This window comes from Natrix helvetica, assembly GCF_964273705.1.
Source record: "Natrix helvetica genome assembly, chromosome: W".
Taxonomy (NCBI): Eukaryota; Metazoa; Chordata; class Lepidosauria; order Squamata; family Natricidae; genus Natrix; species Natrix helvetica.
In genome coordinates this window covers 83117141-83133391 of record NC_138555.1, presented here as the reverse complement: position 1 = coordinate 83133391, position 16251 = coordinate 83117141, and the positions used below count along the sequence as shown (strand labels likewise).

Genomic DNA, 16251 nt, shown 5'->3' with positions numbered 1-16251 from the left:
TAGAACAATATTAGAATAATATAGAATAGAATAATAGAATAATATTATGATAGAATAATAATATAGAATATTATAATAGACTAACAGAATAGAATAATATTATGATAGAATAATAATATAGAATATTATAATAGACTAATATAGAATAGAACTATAGTAGAATAATAATATAGAATATTATAATAGACTAATAGAGATTAATATCATAATAGACTAACATAGAATAATATAGAATAGAAGAAGAATATAATAGAATAATAATATAGAATAATATAATAGACTAATATAGAATAGAAGAATAGTAGAATAATAATATTAAAATAGACTAATAATATAGACTAATATAGAATAGAATAGTAGAATAATAATAATTTTATAATGGACTAATAATATAGACTAATATAGAATAGAAGAATATTAGAATAATAATATTAAAATAGACTAATAATATAGACTAATATAGAATAGAAGAATAGTAGAATAATAATATGGTAGACTAATAATATAGACTAATATAGAATAGAATAGTAGAATAATAATAATTTTATAATGGACTAATAATATAGACTAATATAGAATAGAAGAATAGTAGAATAATATTGTAATAGAATAATATATAGAATAATATAGAATAGAATAATAGTAGAATAATAATATTATAATAGAATAATACTGTCTGTCTGTCTTCCTTCCTTCCTTCCTTCCTTCCTTCCTTCCTTCCTTCCTTCCTTCCTTCCTTCCTTCCTTCCTTCCTTCCTTCCTTCCTTTCTTTCTTTCTTTCTTTCTTTCTTTCTTTCTTTCTTTCTTTGATGTCTGTCTTGGATGTTCCTCAATTTTGCATCCTGTACCAGGGACAGACAGACAGACTGCACAGGATCGTGCTTCTTCCATTCAGGGGTTTGGACTACAATACCTCAAAGGTCCCTTCCTGCTCTATTCTTATTGACTTTAACAAGAGGGGGTGAGACTTCCACCCCTCTTAAAGTGCACCAGCTTGAGACCCACTGCTCCAATTACCATCCTCTCTTTTTTTTTTTTGTCCTTCCAGCTCTTACCCCCTTACCCTCTTATCCCAACTCCTCCCCAGCATGGCTCCCTACCCCTTCCTTGCCCTCCTCGTCTCTTTCCTTCGTTTTCTCGCCGCGACCGCCTCCGAGACGCACTACGAGCCGGGATCGAAAGTCATGCTCTACGTCAACAAAGTGGGTCCTTACCACAACCCGCAGGAGACCTACCATTACTACCAGCTGCCAGTCTGCTCGCCAACCCCCATCCGCCACAAGAGCCTGACCCTGGGGGAAGTCCTCGACGGGGACCGCATGGCCGAATCCATGTACGAGATCCACTTCCGGCAAAACGTGGACAAGAAGATCCTTTGTCAGAAGAAGCTCTCCCCGGATGAGGTAAATCCATTCGCTCAGTTCCAGGCAGTAGATTCCTTCCCCCCCGTTTCTCTATAGCAGGGGTGTCCAAACTTGGCAACTTTAAGACTTGTGGACTTCAACTCCCAGAATTCCCCAGCCAGCTGGCTGGGGAATTCTGGGAGTTGAAGTCCACAAGTCTTAAAGTTGCCAAGTTTGGACACCCCTACTCTATAGGAAGTCCTCGACGTACGACCGCCGTCGAGCCCGCCTTTCTGTAGCTAAGGAAGGCGGGCGTTCAGTGAGGTCTGCCTCGCTTGGTGACTTTCCTGGCCACCGTTGTTAAGTGAGTCGCCGCGGTGGTGAAGCGAGGAACACGGCGTGTTAAGCGAATCTTCCTTCCCACGTCGACATTGGTCACAAAACGGGGGATCCCCGAACCGTCATAAATAGGAACCCATTGCCAAGCGTCTGAATTTTGACCGGGGGTGGGGAATGCTGCGATGGTCGTAAGTGTGAAAACCAAGTTGTAAGTCCCTTTGGTCGATGACTTAGAACGGTCACTGAACGAAGGTTGTAAGTCGAGGCCTGGCTGAATGGCTTGTCCATCTTATTTTTGTTTGGATTATTTTGTTAATCTTAAGAAGAGGAAAGAAGGGAGAAAAATGCTTTTTAAAAGTTCGTATGAAAGGAGTGGGCAGTACAGCTGGTCCTCGCTTTGCAACCAACTTCCTTAGTGACCGCTCGAAGTGACAATGCACCGCCCCCCCCCCCAAAAAAGCTGCTTATGACCCAGTTCCAGATTTCTGAGCGCTGCAAACAGACAGACAGACAAACACACACGGACTTAGGCAGGACCGCCTTTCGGGCACCTGGCAACTGACTCGCCTTTACGACTGGTTGCAGTGCTCCGCCCTCATCTGACTCTGATTTATGACATTTTCCCCCCCTGGGCTTCGGGCAAAAAAATACATTGATTTCGTTTAATGATTTGCTTTATTTAACTGACCACAGGGGGGAAAAAAGCTTCTCAAATCGGGTCAGCTCGTAGTGCCTCAAATTGTAACCCATTGTGGGAAATTCAATGGAATTTCAATATATTCTGAACTCGAGGATTTCCCGTATAAATTTAACAGACTATAAGACACATTAGAGCTAGTTTGGTCTAGTAGTTAAGGTACTACACGACAAACCAGGAGATGGGGAGTTCTAGTCCTGCCTTAGGCATGAAAGCTAGCTGGGTAACTTTGAGCCAATCACCAGGAGAAGGTGAGTTCTAGTCTCTCCTCAGGTATGAAAGCTAGCTGGGTAACGTTGAGCCAATCACCAGGAGAAAGTGAGTTCTAGTGTCTCCTCAGGTATGAAAGCTAGCTGGGTAATGTTGAGCCAATCACCAGGAGAAAGTGAGTTCTAGTGTCTCCTCAGGTATGAAAGCTAGCTGGGTAACTTTGAGCCAATCACCAGGAGAAAAGTGAGTTCTAGTCTCTCCTCAGGTATGAAAGCTAGCTGGGTAACTGTGCCAATCACCAGGAGACTGGGAGTTCTAATCTCTCCTCAGGTATGAAAGCTAGCTGGGTAACTGAGCCAATCACCAGGAGAAAGTGAGTTCTAGTCTCCTCAGGTATGAAAGCTAGTTGGGTAACTTTGAGCCAATCACCAGGAGACTCGGAGTTCTAGTCTCTCCTCAGGTATGAAAGCTAGCTGGGTAACTTTGAGCCAATCACCAGGAGAAAGTGAGTTCTAGTCTCTCCTCAGGTATGAAAGCTAGCTGGGTAACTGAGCCAATCACCAGGAGAAAGTGAGTTCTAGTGTCTCCTCAGGTATGAAAGCTAGCTGGGTAACTTTGAGCCAATCACCAGGAGAAAAGTGAGTTCTAGTCTCTCCTCAGGTATGAAAGCTAGCTGGGTAACTCTGTGCCAATCACCAGGAGACTGGGAGTTCTAATCTCTCCTCAGGTATGAAAGCTAGCTGGGTAACTGAGCCAATCACCAGGAGAAAGTGAGTTCTAGTCTCCTCAGGTATGAAAGCTAGTTGGGTAACTTTGAGCCAATCACCAGGAGACTCGGAGTTCTAGTCTCTCCTCAGGTATGAAAGCTAGCTGGGTAACTTTGAGCCAATCACCAGGAGAAAGTGAGTTCTAGTCTCTCCTCAGGTATGAAAGCTAGCTGGGTAACTGAGCCAATCACCAGGAGAAAGTGAGTTCTAGTGTCTCCTCAGGTATGAAAGCTAGCTGGGTAACTTTGAGCCAATCACCAGGAGAAAAGTGAGTTCTAGTCTCTCCTCAGGTATGAAAGCTAGCTGGGTAACTCTGTGCCAATCACCAGGAGACTGGGAGTTCTAATCTCTCCTCAGGTATGAAAGCTAGCTGGGTAACTGAGCCAATCACCAGGAGAAAGTGAGTTCTAGTCTCTCCTCAGGTATGAAAGCTAGTTGGGTAACTTTGAGACAATCACCAGGAGACTCGGAGTTCTAGTCTCTCCTCAGGTATGAAAGCCAGCTGGATAACATTGGGCCAATCACCAGGAGAAAGTGAGTTCTAGTCTCTCCTCAGGTATGAAAGCTAGTTGGGTAACTTTGAGACAATCACCAGGAGAGGGTGAGTTCTAGTCTCTCCTCAGGTATGAAAGCTAGCTGGATAACATTGGGCCAATCGCCAGGAGAAAGTGAGTTCTAGTCTCCTCAGGTATGAAAGCTAGCTGGGTAACTTTGAGCCAATCACCAGGAGAGGGTGAGTTCTAGTCTCTCCTCAGGTATGAAAGCCAGCTGGATAACATTGGGCCAATCACCAGGAGAAAGTGAGTTCTAGTCTCCTCAGGTATGAAAGCTAGCTGGGTAACTGAACCAATCACCAGGAGAGGGTGAGTTCTAGTCTCTCCTCAAGTATGAAAGCTAGCTGGATAACATTGGGCCAATCGCCAGGAGAAAGTGAGTTCTAGTCTCCTCAGGTATGAAAGCTAGCTGGGTAACTTTGAGCCAATCACCAGGAGACTGGGAGTTCTAGTCTCTCCTCAGGTATGAAAGCTAGCTGGGTAACTTTGAGCCAATCACCAGGAGAGGGTGAGTTCTAGTCTCTCCTCAGGTATGAAAGCCAGCTGGATAACATTGGGCCAATCACCAGGAGAAAGTGAGTTCTAGTCTCCTCAGGTATGAAAGCCAGCTGGATAACATTGGGCCAATCGCCAGGAGAAAGTGAGTTCTAGTCTCCTCAGGTATGAAAGCTAGCTGGGTAACTTTGAGCCAATCACCAGGAGACTGGGAGTTCTAGTCTCTCCTCAGGTATGAAAGCTAGCTGGGTAACTTTGAGCCAATCACCAGGAGAGGGTGAGTTCTAGTCTCTCCTCAGGTATGAAAGCCAGCTGGATAACATTGGGCCAATCACCAGGAGAAAGTGAGTTCTAGTCTCCTCAGGTATGAAAGCTAGCTGGGTAACTTTGAACCAATCACCAGGAGAGGGTGAGTTCTAGTCTCTCCTCAGGTATGAAAGCCAGCTGGATAACATTGGGCCAATCGCCAGGAGAAAGTGAGTTCTAGTCTCCTCAGGTATGAAAGCTAGCTGGGTAACTTTGAACCAATCACCAGGAGAGGGTGAGTTCTAGTCTCTCCTCAGGTATGAAAGCCAGCTGGATAACATTGGGCCAATCGCCAGGAGAAAGTGAGTTCTAGTCTCCTCAGGTATGAAAGCTAGCTGGGTAACTTTGAGCCAATCACCAGGAGACGGTGAGTTCTAGTTCCACCTCAGGCCAGGAGGCAGGCTGGGTGATTCTTGACCAATCACCAGGAGGCAGTGAGTTCTAGTCCCACCTTTGGCATGAAAACAGCCAGGTAACTTTGGATGATCAGTCAGTCAGATTCTGTGGCAACCAACAGATCGACCCTTGTCGATCTGAAAAACATGGACGCTGCATTTGAGTGACAAAACACTAGGAAGAAGAAAAAAAAGAGACCACAAGTTCCATGATGTTAAAAACAGACGTTAGAAAAGGAAGGAAAAGGAGGAAGAAAAAAGAGAACAACAACAACAAAAAAAGGTTGAGAAAATTTTAATCGGGAAGCAAACGACCTTGTAAATCTAAATTTATCGTCTCGTCGTATGAAAAAAAAGCCACAAGACAAGAGACCTAAATCCTGGGATGTAGTTAAAACTCATGGATTGGATTTGGATAAGTGATCCCTGCCCATCATTAGTTACAACTCCCATCATCCTTAGGACTACAAAGCCGAGCGTTACAGATTTCTAAAAGATCACACATTGCTTGTGTTTCAGCCAGACGCTGGAATGAAAAGCAAAAGAGAAAATGAGAAATCAGTGTCTTCTCAACTCCGCGACTTTAAGAGAAACGGACTCCCAGAATTCCTTAATAAGCTAGGTATGCTGGCTGGGGAATGCTGGGAGTTGAAGTCCACTCCTCTCAAGAGTTGTGGAGTAGGGACACTCTAGCCCTCCTTCGGTAGCCTTTATGGCACATCCTTATTTGGAGAACCTTTTCCTAGTGGCTAATCTTGAGGATTCCCGTCTAGGGTGAAAACTCTACTGTTTCTCAACCTTGGTGTCTCGGAAGATGCTGGCTGAGGAATTCTGGGAGTTGAAGTCCACCCCTCTCAGAGTTGTGGAGTAGGGACACTCTAGCCTTCCTTCGGTAGCCTTTATGGCACATCCTTATTTGGAGAACCTTTTCCTAGTGGCTAATCTTGAGGATTCTCCTCTAGGGTGAAAACTCTACTATTTCTCAACCTTGGTGTCTCGGAAGATGCTGGCTGAGGAATTCTGGGAGTTGAAGTCCACTCATCTTCAATTTCACAAGGGGAATTCTGGGAATTGAAGTCCACCCATCTTCAAGTCACCAAGGTTGAGGAGCATTGCTCTGGATCAGGGGTGTCACTCTGCCAGCGAGAACGGAGCTGGGGGGTGGGTGGGCGGATGCGCGCAGGGCTCTCCCAGGCTCCGTTCTTTTTGCTGGGAGAGGGCTAGCAAAACAAACGAAAAAGAAAAGAAAAGGAGAAATGTTTCCCCTTTTGCATTTGGGCATCCAAGAAGGGACAAGAAAGGAGAAAGGGAAAGAGGCAAGACAAAAAGGAGAGAAGACGGGAAGAGAGCAAGGAAGGAAAAAGAAGGAAAGAGGGGAAGGACGAAGAAAGGAGAATGAAGAGGGAAGGAAAAAGAAGAAGGAAGGAAGGAAAGAAAGAAAGGGAGGAGGGAAGTACTGAGAGGAACGGAAGGAATGAAAAAGAGGAAGGAAGGAAGGACTGAGGAAGGGAGGGAGGGAGAAAGTAAAGGGAGGAAGGAAGGACTGAGAGGAAGGAAGGAAAGGAAGGACTGGGAGGGAGGAAGGAAGGAAGGAAAAGGAGGAAGGAAGGACTGAGGAAGGAAGGAAAGGAAGGACAGAGGGAGGGAGGGTTGGAGGAAGGAAGGAAGGACTGAGAGGAAGGAAGGAAAGGGAGAAAGGAAGGACTGAGAGGAAGGGAGGGAGGGAGGAAGTAAAGAGAGGAAGGAAGGAAAGGAAGGAAGGAAGGAAGGAAGGAAGGAAGGAAGGAAGGAAGGAAGGAAGGAAGGACTGAGAGGAAGGGAGGGAGGGAGAAAGTAAAGGAAGAAAGGAAGGACTGAGAGGAAGGGAGGGAGGGAGGAAGTAAAGGGAGGAAGGAAGGACTGAGAGGAAGGAAGGAAGGAAGAAAGGACTGAGAGGAAGGAAGGAAAGGGAGGAAGGAAGGACTGAGGAAGGAAGGAAAGGAAGGACTGAGAGGAAGGAAGGAAGATTATAATTAGAGGGAGGGCCTGAGGGACATCCAGCTTTGGCCACCACAGGTGCCCCGACACGAGTGACATCGAGCTGGCCACACCCACTCCGTCCCCCACGAGGTCAAACACAACCCCGATGCGGCCCTCCATGAAATCGAGTTTGACACCCCTCTACTAGATCCATTTTCTGGATTTCTCCCTCACGAGCCGCTATACTTTAGAATTAAGAGAATCGGCGGCTTCGACATCCGAAGTCCGCCGGGTCTCTCCCTTACTTGTTTTCCGTGGTGGGCTGACTCTTCCTTCCTCCCGCGGCAGGTCGAGCGCCTCCGCCAGGCCATCGAGGAGCTCTACTACTTCGAGTTCGTGGTGGACGACCTGCCGCTCCGCGGCTTCGTGGGCTACATGGAGGAGAGCAGCTTCCTGCCCCACACCCACAAGATCAAGCTCTGGACCCACCTGGACTTCTACCTGGAGTGGAACGGCGACCGCATCGTCTACGCCAACGTCAGCGTCCGCAACGTGAAGCCCACCAGCTTGGATGACATTCAGGGCGTGCTGCCCGTGGCTTACACCTACAGCGTCCATTGGTCGGAGACCAACGCCGAGCGCCAGGGGGAACGCCGGGGAAGCCACGGTGGGGACGACGGCTTCTTCCCTCACACCTTGGAGATCCACTGGCTCTCCATCATCAACTCCATGGTGCTGGTCTTCCTGCTGGTGGGCTTTGTGGTCGTCATCCTCATGCGTGTCCTAAAGAACGACCTGGCCCGCTACAACCTAGATGAGGAGGCCTCTTCCTCGTCCTCCGGTGACGATTTTGACCAAGGGGATAATGGGTGGAAGATCATCCACACGGACGTCTTCCGGTTTCCACCCTACCGCAGCCTCCTGTGTGCCGTGCTGGGAGTGGGCAGCCAGTTCCTGGCCCTGGGCACTGGCATCATTGTGATGGCCCTGTTAGGCATGTTTAACGTCCACCGGCATGGGGCCATCAACTCGGCCGCCATCCTCCTCTACGCCCTGACTTGTTGCATCTCTGGTTATGTATCCAGCAGCTTTTACCGCCAGATCGGCGGCGAGCGATGGGTCTGGAATATAGTGCTGACCACCAGCCTTTTCTCCGGTGAGGTTCCATCCGTCTCCTCTGGCTCTCGGTGGTCGTCATCCAACAGTTCCTTCTGGATGGAGATCCACGGGTTGCCCTTTTTTCCCGTTAGCCAAAGATAGGGGGACACTCTAGCCCGTCTTCCGTAGTCTTTATGGCACATTTGATTTGGAGGATTTTTTTTCCTAGGGTAGAAATGAGGAACGGTGGCCCCTGTTATGACTTGCGGACTTCAACTCCCAGAATTCCCGAGCCAGTTTGGCTCAGTTGAAGTTCACAAGTCATAACAGGGCGATCGTTCCCCATGTTGGCTCAGGAATTCTGGGAGTTGAAGTCCCCAAGTCATAACAGGGCCATCGTTCCCCATCTTGGCTCAGGAATTCTGGGAGTTGAAGTCCCCAAGTCATAACAGGGCCATCATTCCCCATTCTGGCTCAGGAATGCTGGGAGTTGAAGTCCCCAAGTCATAACAGGGCCATCGTTCCCCATGCTGGCTCAGGAATTCTGGGAGTTGAAGTCCCCAAGTCATAACAGGGCCATCGTTCCCCATGTTGGCTCAGGAATTCTGGGAGTTGAAGTCCCCGAGTCATAACAGGGCCATCGTTCCCCATGTTGGCTCAGGAATTCTGGGAGTTGAAGTCCCCGAGTCATAACAGGGCCCTCGTTCCCCATGCTGGCTCAGGAATTCTGGGAGTTGAAGTCCCCGAGTCATAACAGGGCCCTCGTTCCCCATGCTGGCTCAGGAATTCTGGGAGTTGAAGTCCCCGAGTCATAACAGGGCCCTCGTGCCCCATGCTGGCTCAGGAATTCTGGGAGTTGAAGCCCCCAAGTCATAACAGGGCCATAGTTCCCCATCTTGGCTCAGGAATTCTGGGAGTTGAAGTCCCCAAGTCATAACAGGGCCATCGTTCCCCATCTTGGCTCAGGAATTCTGGGAGTTGAAGTCCCCAAGTCATAACAGGGCCATCGTTCCCCATCTTGGCTCAGGAATTCTGGGAGTTGAAGTCCCCAAGTCATAACAGGGCCATCGTTCCGCATGCTGGCTCAGGAATTCTGGGAGTTGAAGTCCCCAAGTCATAACAGGGCCCTCGTTCCCCATCTTGGCTCAGGAATTCTGGGAGTTGAAGTCCCCAAGTCATAACAGGGCCCTCGTGCCCCATGCTGGCTCAGGAATTCTGGGAATTCGTTGCAGCGTTTTAAGTTAAGAACACGGTTGTTAAGTAAATCTGGTTTCCCACTGACTTTGCATGTCAGAAGGTCACAAAGGGGATGGTACGACCCCGGGACACTGCAACCGTAAGAAATGTGAGTCAGTTGCCAAGGGGCATAAGTGTGAACAATTGGTTAGAAGTCCTTTTTTTCAGTGCCGTCGTAACTTCGAACAGTCACTATGTAGGCTGCATGCTTGTCCCTGAGGGTTACGTTGGAAGAGAAGAATAGAATAGAGAACATAGAATAGAGAATAGAATGAATAATAAAATATAGAATTGGAACAGAACAGAACAGAACGAAATAGAATGGAATGAAATGGAAAATGGAAATGGAATAGAGAAGAAAAAATAGAAGAGAAAATAGAAGAGAAGAGAAAATAAAATAGAAGAGAAAATAGAAGAGAAGAGAACAGAATGAATAATAAAATATAGAATTAGAATAGAGTAGAATAGAATAGAGTAGAATGAATAATAAAATATAGAATTAGAATAGAATAGAGTAGAATAGAATATAGAATGAATAATAAAATATAGAATTAGAATAGAATAGAATGAATAATAAAATATGGAATAGAATAGAATAGAGTAGAATGAATAATAAAATATAGAATTAGAATAGAATAGAATAGAATGAATAATAAAATATGGAATAGAATAGAATAGAGTATAGAATGAATAATAAAATATAGAATTAGAATAGAATAGAATGAATAATAAAATATGGAATAGAATAGAATAGAGTAGAATGAATAATAAAATATAGAATTAGAATAGAGTAGAATAGAATATAGAATGAATAATAAAATATAGAATTAGAATAGAATAGAATAGAATGAATAATAAAATATGGAATAGAATAGAGTAGAGTAGAATGAATAATAAAATATAGAATTAGAATAGAATAGAGTAGAATAGAATATAGAATGAATAATAAAATATAGAATTAGAATAGAATAGAATAGAATGAATAATAAAATATGGAATAGAATAGAATAGAGTAGAATGAATAATAAAATATAGAATAGAATAGAATGAATAATAAAATATTTGAATAGAATAGAGTAGAATAGAATAGAGTAGAATGAATAAAATATAGAAGTAGAATAGAATAGAATAGAAAAATGGAAAATGGAAATAGAGAAGAGAAAATAGAAGAGAAGAGAAAATAGAATAGAGTAGAATGAATAATAAAATATAGAATTTGAATAGAATAGGAAAATGGAAATAGAATAGAGAAGAGAAAATAGAATAGAATGAATAATAAAATATAGAATTTGAATAGAATAGAATAGAAAAATGGGAAGAGAAGAGAGAAGAGAAGAGAGCTGTGATGGTGAACTATGGCACCCTTGCCAGAGGTAGCACACAGAGCCCTCTCTATGGCCGTGTGTGCCATTGCCAGCTTCTCTTCTGGTTTCCAGTATCCACATGCGTACCAGTGCCAGCTGATCTTTGTGCACACCAGAACCCCCGGAAACCCAAAAACCAGCTGGCCGGTGCACATGCATGCCCTAGAAGAGAATAGAGAATTGAAAAGAGGAGAATAGAAACAGAATATAGGAAGAGAACAGAATTAAAATAACTGCTGTCTTTTTCCTCTCTCCTTTTCCCTCCCTGCTCAGCTCCTTTCTTCCTGACCTGGAGTGTGGTGAACTCCGTGCATTGGGCCAACGGCTCCACTCAGGCCCTGCCGGTCACCACCATCTTGCTGCTGCTGACCGTCTGGCTGCTGGTGGGCTTCCCGCTGACGGTCATCGGCGGCATCTTTGGCAAGAACCGGGCCACGCCCTTCGACGCCCCCTGCCGCACCAAGAACATCGCCCGGGAAATCCCTGCCCAGCCCTGGTACAAGTCCACGGTGGTGCATATGACCATCGGAGGGTTTCTCCCCTTCAGGTGAGCAGCAGCCGATGGGGGAGAACGGGTCACGGCCGGTCCTCGACTTAATGGCCACCGTTGGGAACAGAGCCTCTGCCGCTAAACAGAAGGCGATTGTTAAGGGAGTCCTGCTAGGGTTTTTTTTTTTTTTTACGGCTTTTCAGGCCACGGTCATTGAGCGAATGACAGCCGTGGTTAAGTGAGTCGCAAATGGGGATGACGTGAGCCTTGGACACGGCAGCCATCCGTCGTAAAATGTGCACACCGGTTGCCGAGGGCCAAAGATTGCCCACTGCAAGTCATTTCTTTCAATGCCGTTGTAACTTTGGTCGTTATATGTAAGCTGTAAGTCGAGGACTCCCTATATTGCTTTGCTCCTGTGACAACGTCCCTCCGTCTCTCCCTGGGTCCCAAGGATGGAGCAAAGGGGTTCCGATTCTCCTCCCCCCCCCCAATCTGTTGCTATTTCTTGTTAGTGTGTGCGTAGAGGAGTCACCCCTTCCTCATTTTAGAGCTGTGTTTCTCAGCCTTGGAGAGCTTGGAAGAGGGGTGTGGACTGCAACTCCCAGAATCCCCCGGCCAGACTTACAATCGAAGGAGGGAAGGATAAAGAAAGACAGAAGGGTGAGGGGAGGAAGGAATAAAATGAAGGAAGAAGAGAGAGAGAGAAGGAAAGAGGGAGGGAAGGGAAGGAAGGACTAGAAGGGGGAGAAAGGAAAGGAAAGGAGGGGGGGAAGGAAGGGGAAAGAAAGAAGGGGGAGGACGGGAGACAGAAGAGGAGAGAGGGAGAAGGAAAGCAACGGAAAGAGGGAGAGAGGGAGGAAGGAAAAATGGAAGAAGAGAGAAGAAAAGGAAAGAGGGAGGGAAGGAAAGAGGAAGGAAGGGCTTGAAGGGGGAGAAAGGAAAGGAAGGAGAAAGGAAGGAAGGAGAAAGAAAGAAGGAGAAGGAAGAGGAGAGAGGGAGAAGGAAAGCAAAGGAAGGGAGAGAGGGAGGAAGGAAAAATGGAAGAAGAGAGAAGAAAAGGAAAGAGGGAGGGAAGGAAAGAGGAAGGAAGGACTAGAAGGGGGAAAAAGGAAAGGAAAGGAAGGGAGAGGGAGGGAGGGAGGAAAAATGGAAGAAGAGAGAGAAGAAAAGGAAAGAGGGAGGGAAGGAAAGAGGAAGGAAGGACTAGAAGGGGGAGAAAGGAAAGCAAAGGAAGGGAGAGAGGGAGGAAGGAAAAATGGAAGAAGAGAGAGGAGAAAAGGAAAGAGGGCAGAAGGGGAGAGAGGAAGGAAGGAGAGAGGAAGAAAGGATAAAGAAAGGGGGAGGACAGTAGAAGGAAGAAGAGAAGGAGAAGGAAAGCAAAGGAAAGAGGGAGGGAGGAAAAATGAAAGAGAAGAAAAGGAAAGAGGGAGGGAAGGAAAGAGGAAAGAAGGACTAGACGGGGGAGAAAGGAAAAGGGAGAGGAAGGAAGGATAAAGAAAGAAGGGGAGGAAAGGAAGAAGAGGGGGAGAAGGAAAGCAAAGGAAAGGGAGAAAGGATAAAGGGGAAGGAAGGAAGAAAAGAAGGAAGGAGAGGAAGGAAGGAAATATAGAGAAAGAAGGGGAAGAAAGGAAGAAGAGAGGGGGAGAAGGAAAGGAAAGGGAGAAAGGATAGAGAAAGGGGAAGGAAGGAAGAAAAGAAGGAAGAGGGGAGAAAGGAAGGAGAGGAAGGAAGGAAATATAGAGAAAGAAGGGGAAGGAAGGAAGGAAATATAGAGAAAGAAGGGGAAGGAAGGAAGGAAACGGGAGGGAGAAAGAAAGGAAAAGAAAGCAAAGAGGGTGGGAGGGAGGAAGGGAGAGAAAGGAAAGGAAGGCGAGAGGAAGAAAGGATAGAGAAAGAGAAAGGAAGGAAAAATGGAGCCGGAAAGGAGAAGAAAGGAGGCAGGGAGGGGAAGGACGGAAAGAAGAAAAGAAGGCCATCGTAGCAGGATTATGAAGCTGGGGATATCATGGCGGATCCTGAACCCCGGCTGAGGAATCCTGGGAGTTGAAGTCCGCACACCTTTCAGGTCGTCCCAATTTAACCGACGCCATTTTGGACCTGCGGAAGGACGCCCTCCGAGGCGCCAAGCCCCCCCCTCTCACCCGTTCCCCTCTTTTCCTCCCGCAGCGCCATTTCGGTGGAGCTCTACTACATCTTCGCCACCGTCTGGGGCCGGGAGCTGTACACCCTTTACGGCATCCTCTTCTTCGTCTTCGCCATCCTGCTGAGCGTCGGCGCCTGCATCTCCATCGCCCTCACCTACTTCCAGCTCTCGGGCGAGGACTACCGCTGGTGGTGGCGCTCCATCCTGAGCGCGGGCTCCACCGGCCTCTTCATCTTCCTCTACTCCGTCTTCTACTACAGCCGTCGCTCCAACATGTCCGGCGTGGTGCAGACGGTGGAGTTTTTTGGCTACTCCCTGCTGACGGGCTTCGTCTTTTTCCTCATGCTGGGCACCATCTCCTTCTTCGCTTCCCTCAAGTTCATCCGTTACATCTACGTCAACCTGAAGATGGACTGAGCGGCTGCTTCCGTGGCTCCTCGCGGCTCGGGTGGACGTGGGCGCCCCCGCACCTTTCCCGCTGGCATCTCCACCAAGCTCCCGGGGGGGAAACGACGCCACATCGGCTACTGATGCTTGGTTCCTTTCCCGGCTGGCGTTTGGGAGGGCGTCCCCCGCTTACCGTCGTGGCCCTCGCTCAGCGGCCACCCAAGAAACGGGACAGGAGCAGCCTTACGTTCTCCCCTGCTGGTCAGGACAAGTCGCCAAGCGGCGATCCTCCTCCGACGAGTCTAGCCAACCGAATACCTTTCCCCCTTTTTAACGTTGAAAACTGCCTTCCTGCCTCAAATGGGATTGTTGGGGTTTTCCTCCCCCTTCCTCCTGGCAATGGGTAGAAACTGGAAATCTTTTGAGATATTCCGTTTTTCCCAGCAGTTCAATGGATTGGAAGCTACAAATATCCCTAAATACTTTTATTATTATTTTCCCCCCCTGCTGACTGTCTCATCAGTTCAATGAATAGAAGCTACATCGAATTCAACACACCTATTCCTAGATAATTTAATTATTTTTCTCCTGTTGATTATCCAAAAGAAGCTACAGCCGATTCACACACATATCCTTATATATTATTATTATTATTTTTCCCCTGTCTCATCAGTTCAATGAATAGAAGCTACATCAAATTCAACACACCTATTCCTAGATAATTTAATTATTTTTCTCCTGTTGATTATCCAAAAGAAGCTACAGCCGGTTCACACACATATCCCTAGATTATTATTATTATTATTTTCCCCCTGCTGACTGTCTCATGAGTTCAATGAATAGAAGCTACATCGAATTCAACACCCCTATTCCTAGATAATTTAATTATTTTTCTCCTGTTGATTATCCAAAAGAAGCTACAGCCGGTTCACACACATATCCCTAGATTATTATTATTATTATTTTTCCCCTGCTGACTGTCTCATCACTTCAATGAATAGAAGCTACATCGAGTTCAGCACACCTTATTCCTAGATAATTTAATTATTTTTCTCCTGTTGATTATCCAATAGAAGCTACAGCCGATTCACACACATATCCCTAGATTATTATTATTATTATCATTTTCCCCCTGCTGACTGTCTCATCAGTTTAATGAATAGAAGCTACATCGAGTTCAACACACCTTATTCCTAGATAATTTAATTATTTTTCTCCTGTTGATTATCCAATAGAAGCTACAGCCGATTCACACACATATCCCTAGATTATTATTATTATTATTTTTCCCCTGCTGACTGTCTCATGAGTTCAATGAATAGAAGCTACATCGAGTTCAACACACCTTATTCCTAGATAATTTAATTATTTTTCTCCTGTTGATTATCCAACAGAAGCTACCTTTCATTCAATATACACGTTTCTAAATATTTTATTTTATTTTTTTCCCCTGTTGACTGTCATCTGTCCAACAGGTAGAAGTTAGAACTGGTTCACACACTTATTTCTACTTTTTTTTTCACACGCACACCTACCCCGTTATCTAATCAGTTCAATTGATAAAAACTACACCTATTCCTAAATATTTTACAATTCCCCACTTCCCCTCGCTGATTATCTGATGATTTGGTCCAATACACATTTCTAAATATTTTATGATTATTTCTCCCTGCTGACTCTTTATCATCGGTTCAACGGACAGAAGCTGCCTCCTGCTCGACAGACATTTCTAGACAATTTGTCCTTATTATTTTTCCCCTGTTGATTCTATATACAATCAGTTCAACCGGTTAAAAACCTACATTCAGCTCAATGCGTCTCCCTTTCTTCGAATGCATTCCCTCTCTCCGGGTCATTCAGAAAACGTGACAATATTTTAATCTCGTTCCCCCCCCCCCTATTTTTCAGATTGTTCGGTTTCAGCGGGAGATTCCAGCCAACTATAAACGGACCGGATATTTTTAAACCTGACCTAAACCGAAAGAGAGAGCAAAAAGATCAACAGGCTGATCTCCCACGGGTCAAACTAGATCCCGATAGCCAAGCAACGGGTTCGAAGTGCGGGATTCGGGAGAATTTGGCTTACTTCTAACCCTTAGGGGTAGCTTTTCCAGGCTGGCTTCGTCCGGAATATTTCGAGTTTCATACCGTTAAGGCGGATGGGAATTGTAGTCGGAGAGCAATTTCCTTTGGCTAAGTACTGGTTTGACCGACAGAAGTAAAAACTCTTGCTTTCTCACGGAAGTTGGGCGATTCCATTAAATGTGAGGGCTGCATCCCCCAAAAATGATTTTCGGATGACGTCTACCAGTCTCCTCGGTGATCCTTAAATACATAAAGTAATAAATCAATAAAAACGTTTATTCCATGCAACGTTTTAAGGTCCAGCGATGAGATTGGTAGAAATGAGATAATTAAGCTTCAGGGATGTATACAAAGAATTTTGGGGGGCAACGTTTTTGAAA

At 45.8% G+C, this 16251-nt stretch overlaps 1 protein-coding gene across 1 annotated transcript in view; it reads left to right on the top strand.

The window, feature by feature from the left end:
- LOC309400424 (transmembrane 9 superfamily member 1-like) overlaps positions 1–16251 on the top strand; it is a 17000-nt gene extending 749 nt beyond the window's left edge. The window contains exons 2-5 of the mRNA XM_081968904.1: positions 1049–1403; positions 7414–8221; positions 11037–11310; positions 13423–16251. Of these exons, the coding sequence (XP_081825030.1) occupies positions 1089–1403; positions 7414–8221; positions 11037–11310; positions 13423–13816 (1791 nt within the window). The 5' untranslated portion in view covers positions 1049–1088 and the 3' untranslated portion in view covers positions 13817–16251. The remainder of the gene's footprint in view (positions 1–1048; positions 1404–7413; positions 8222–11036; positions 11311–13422) is intronic.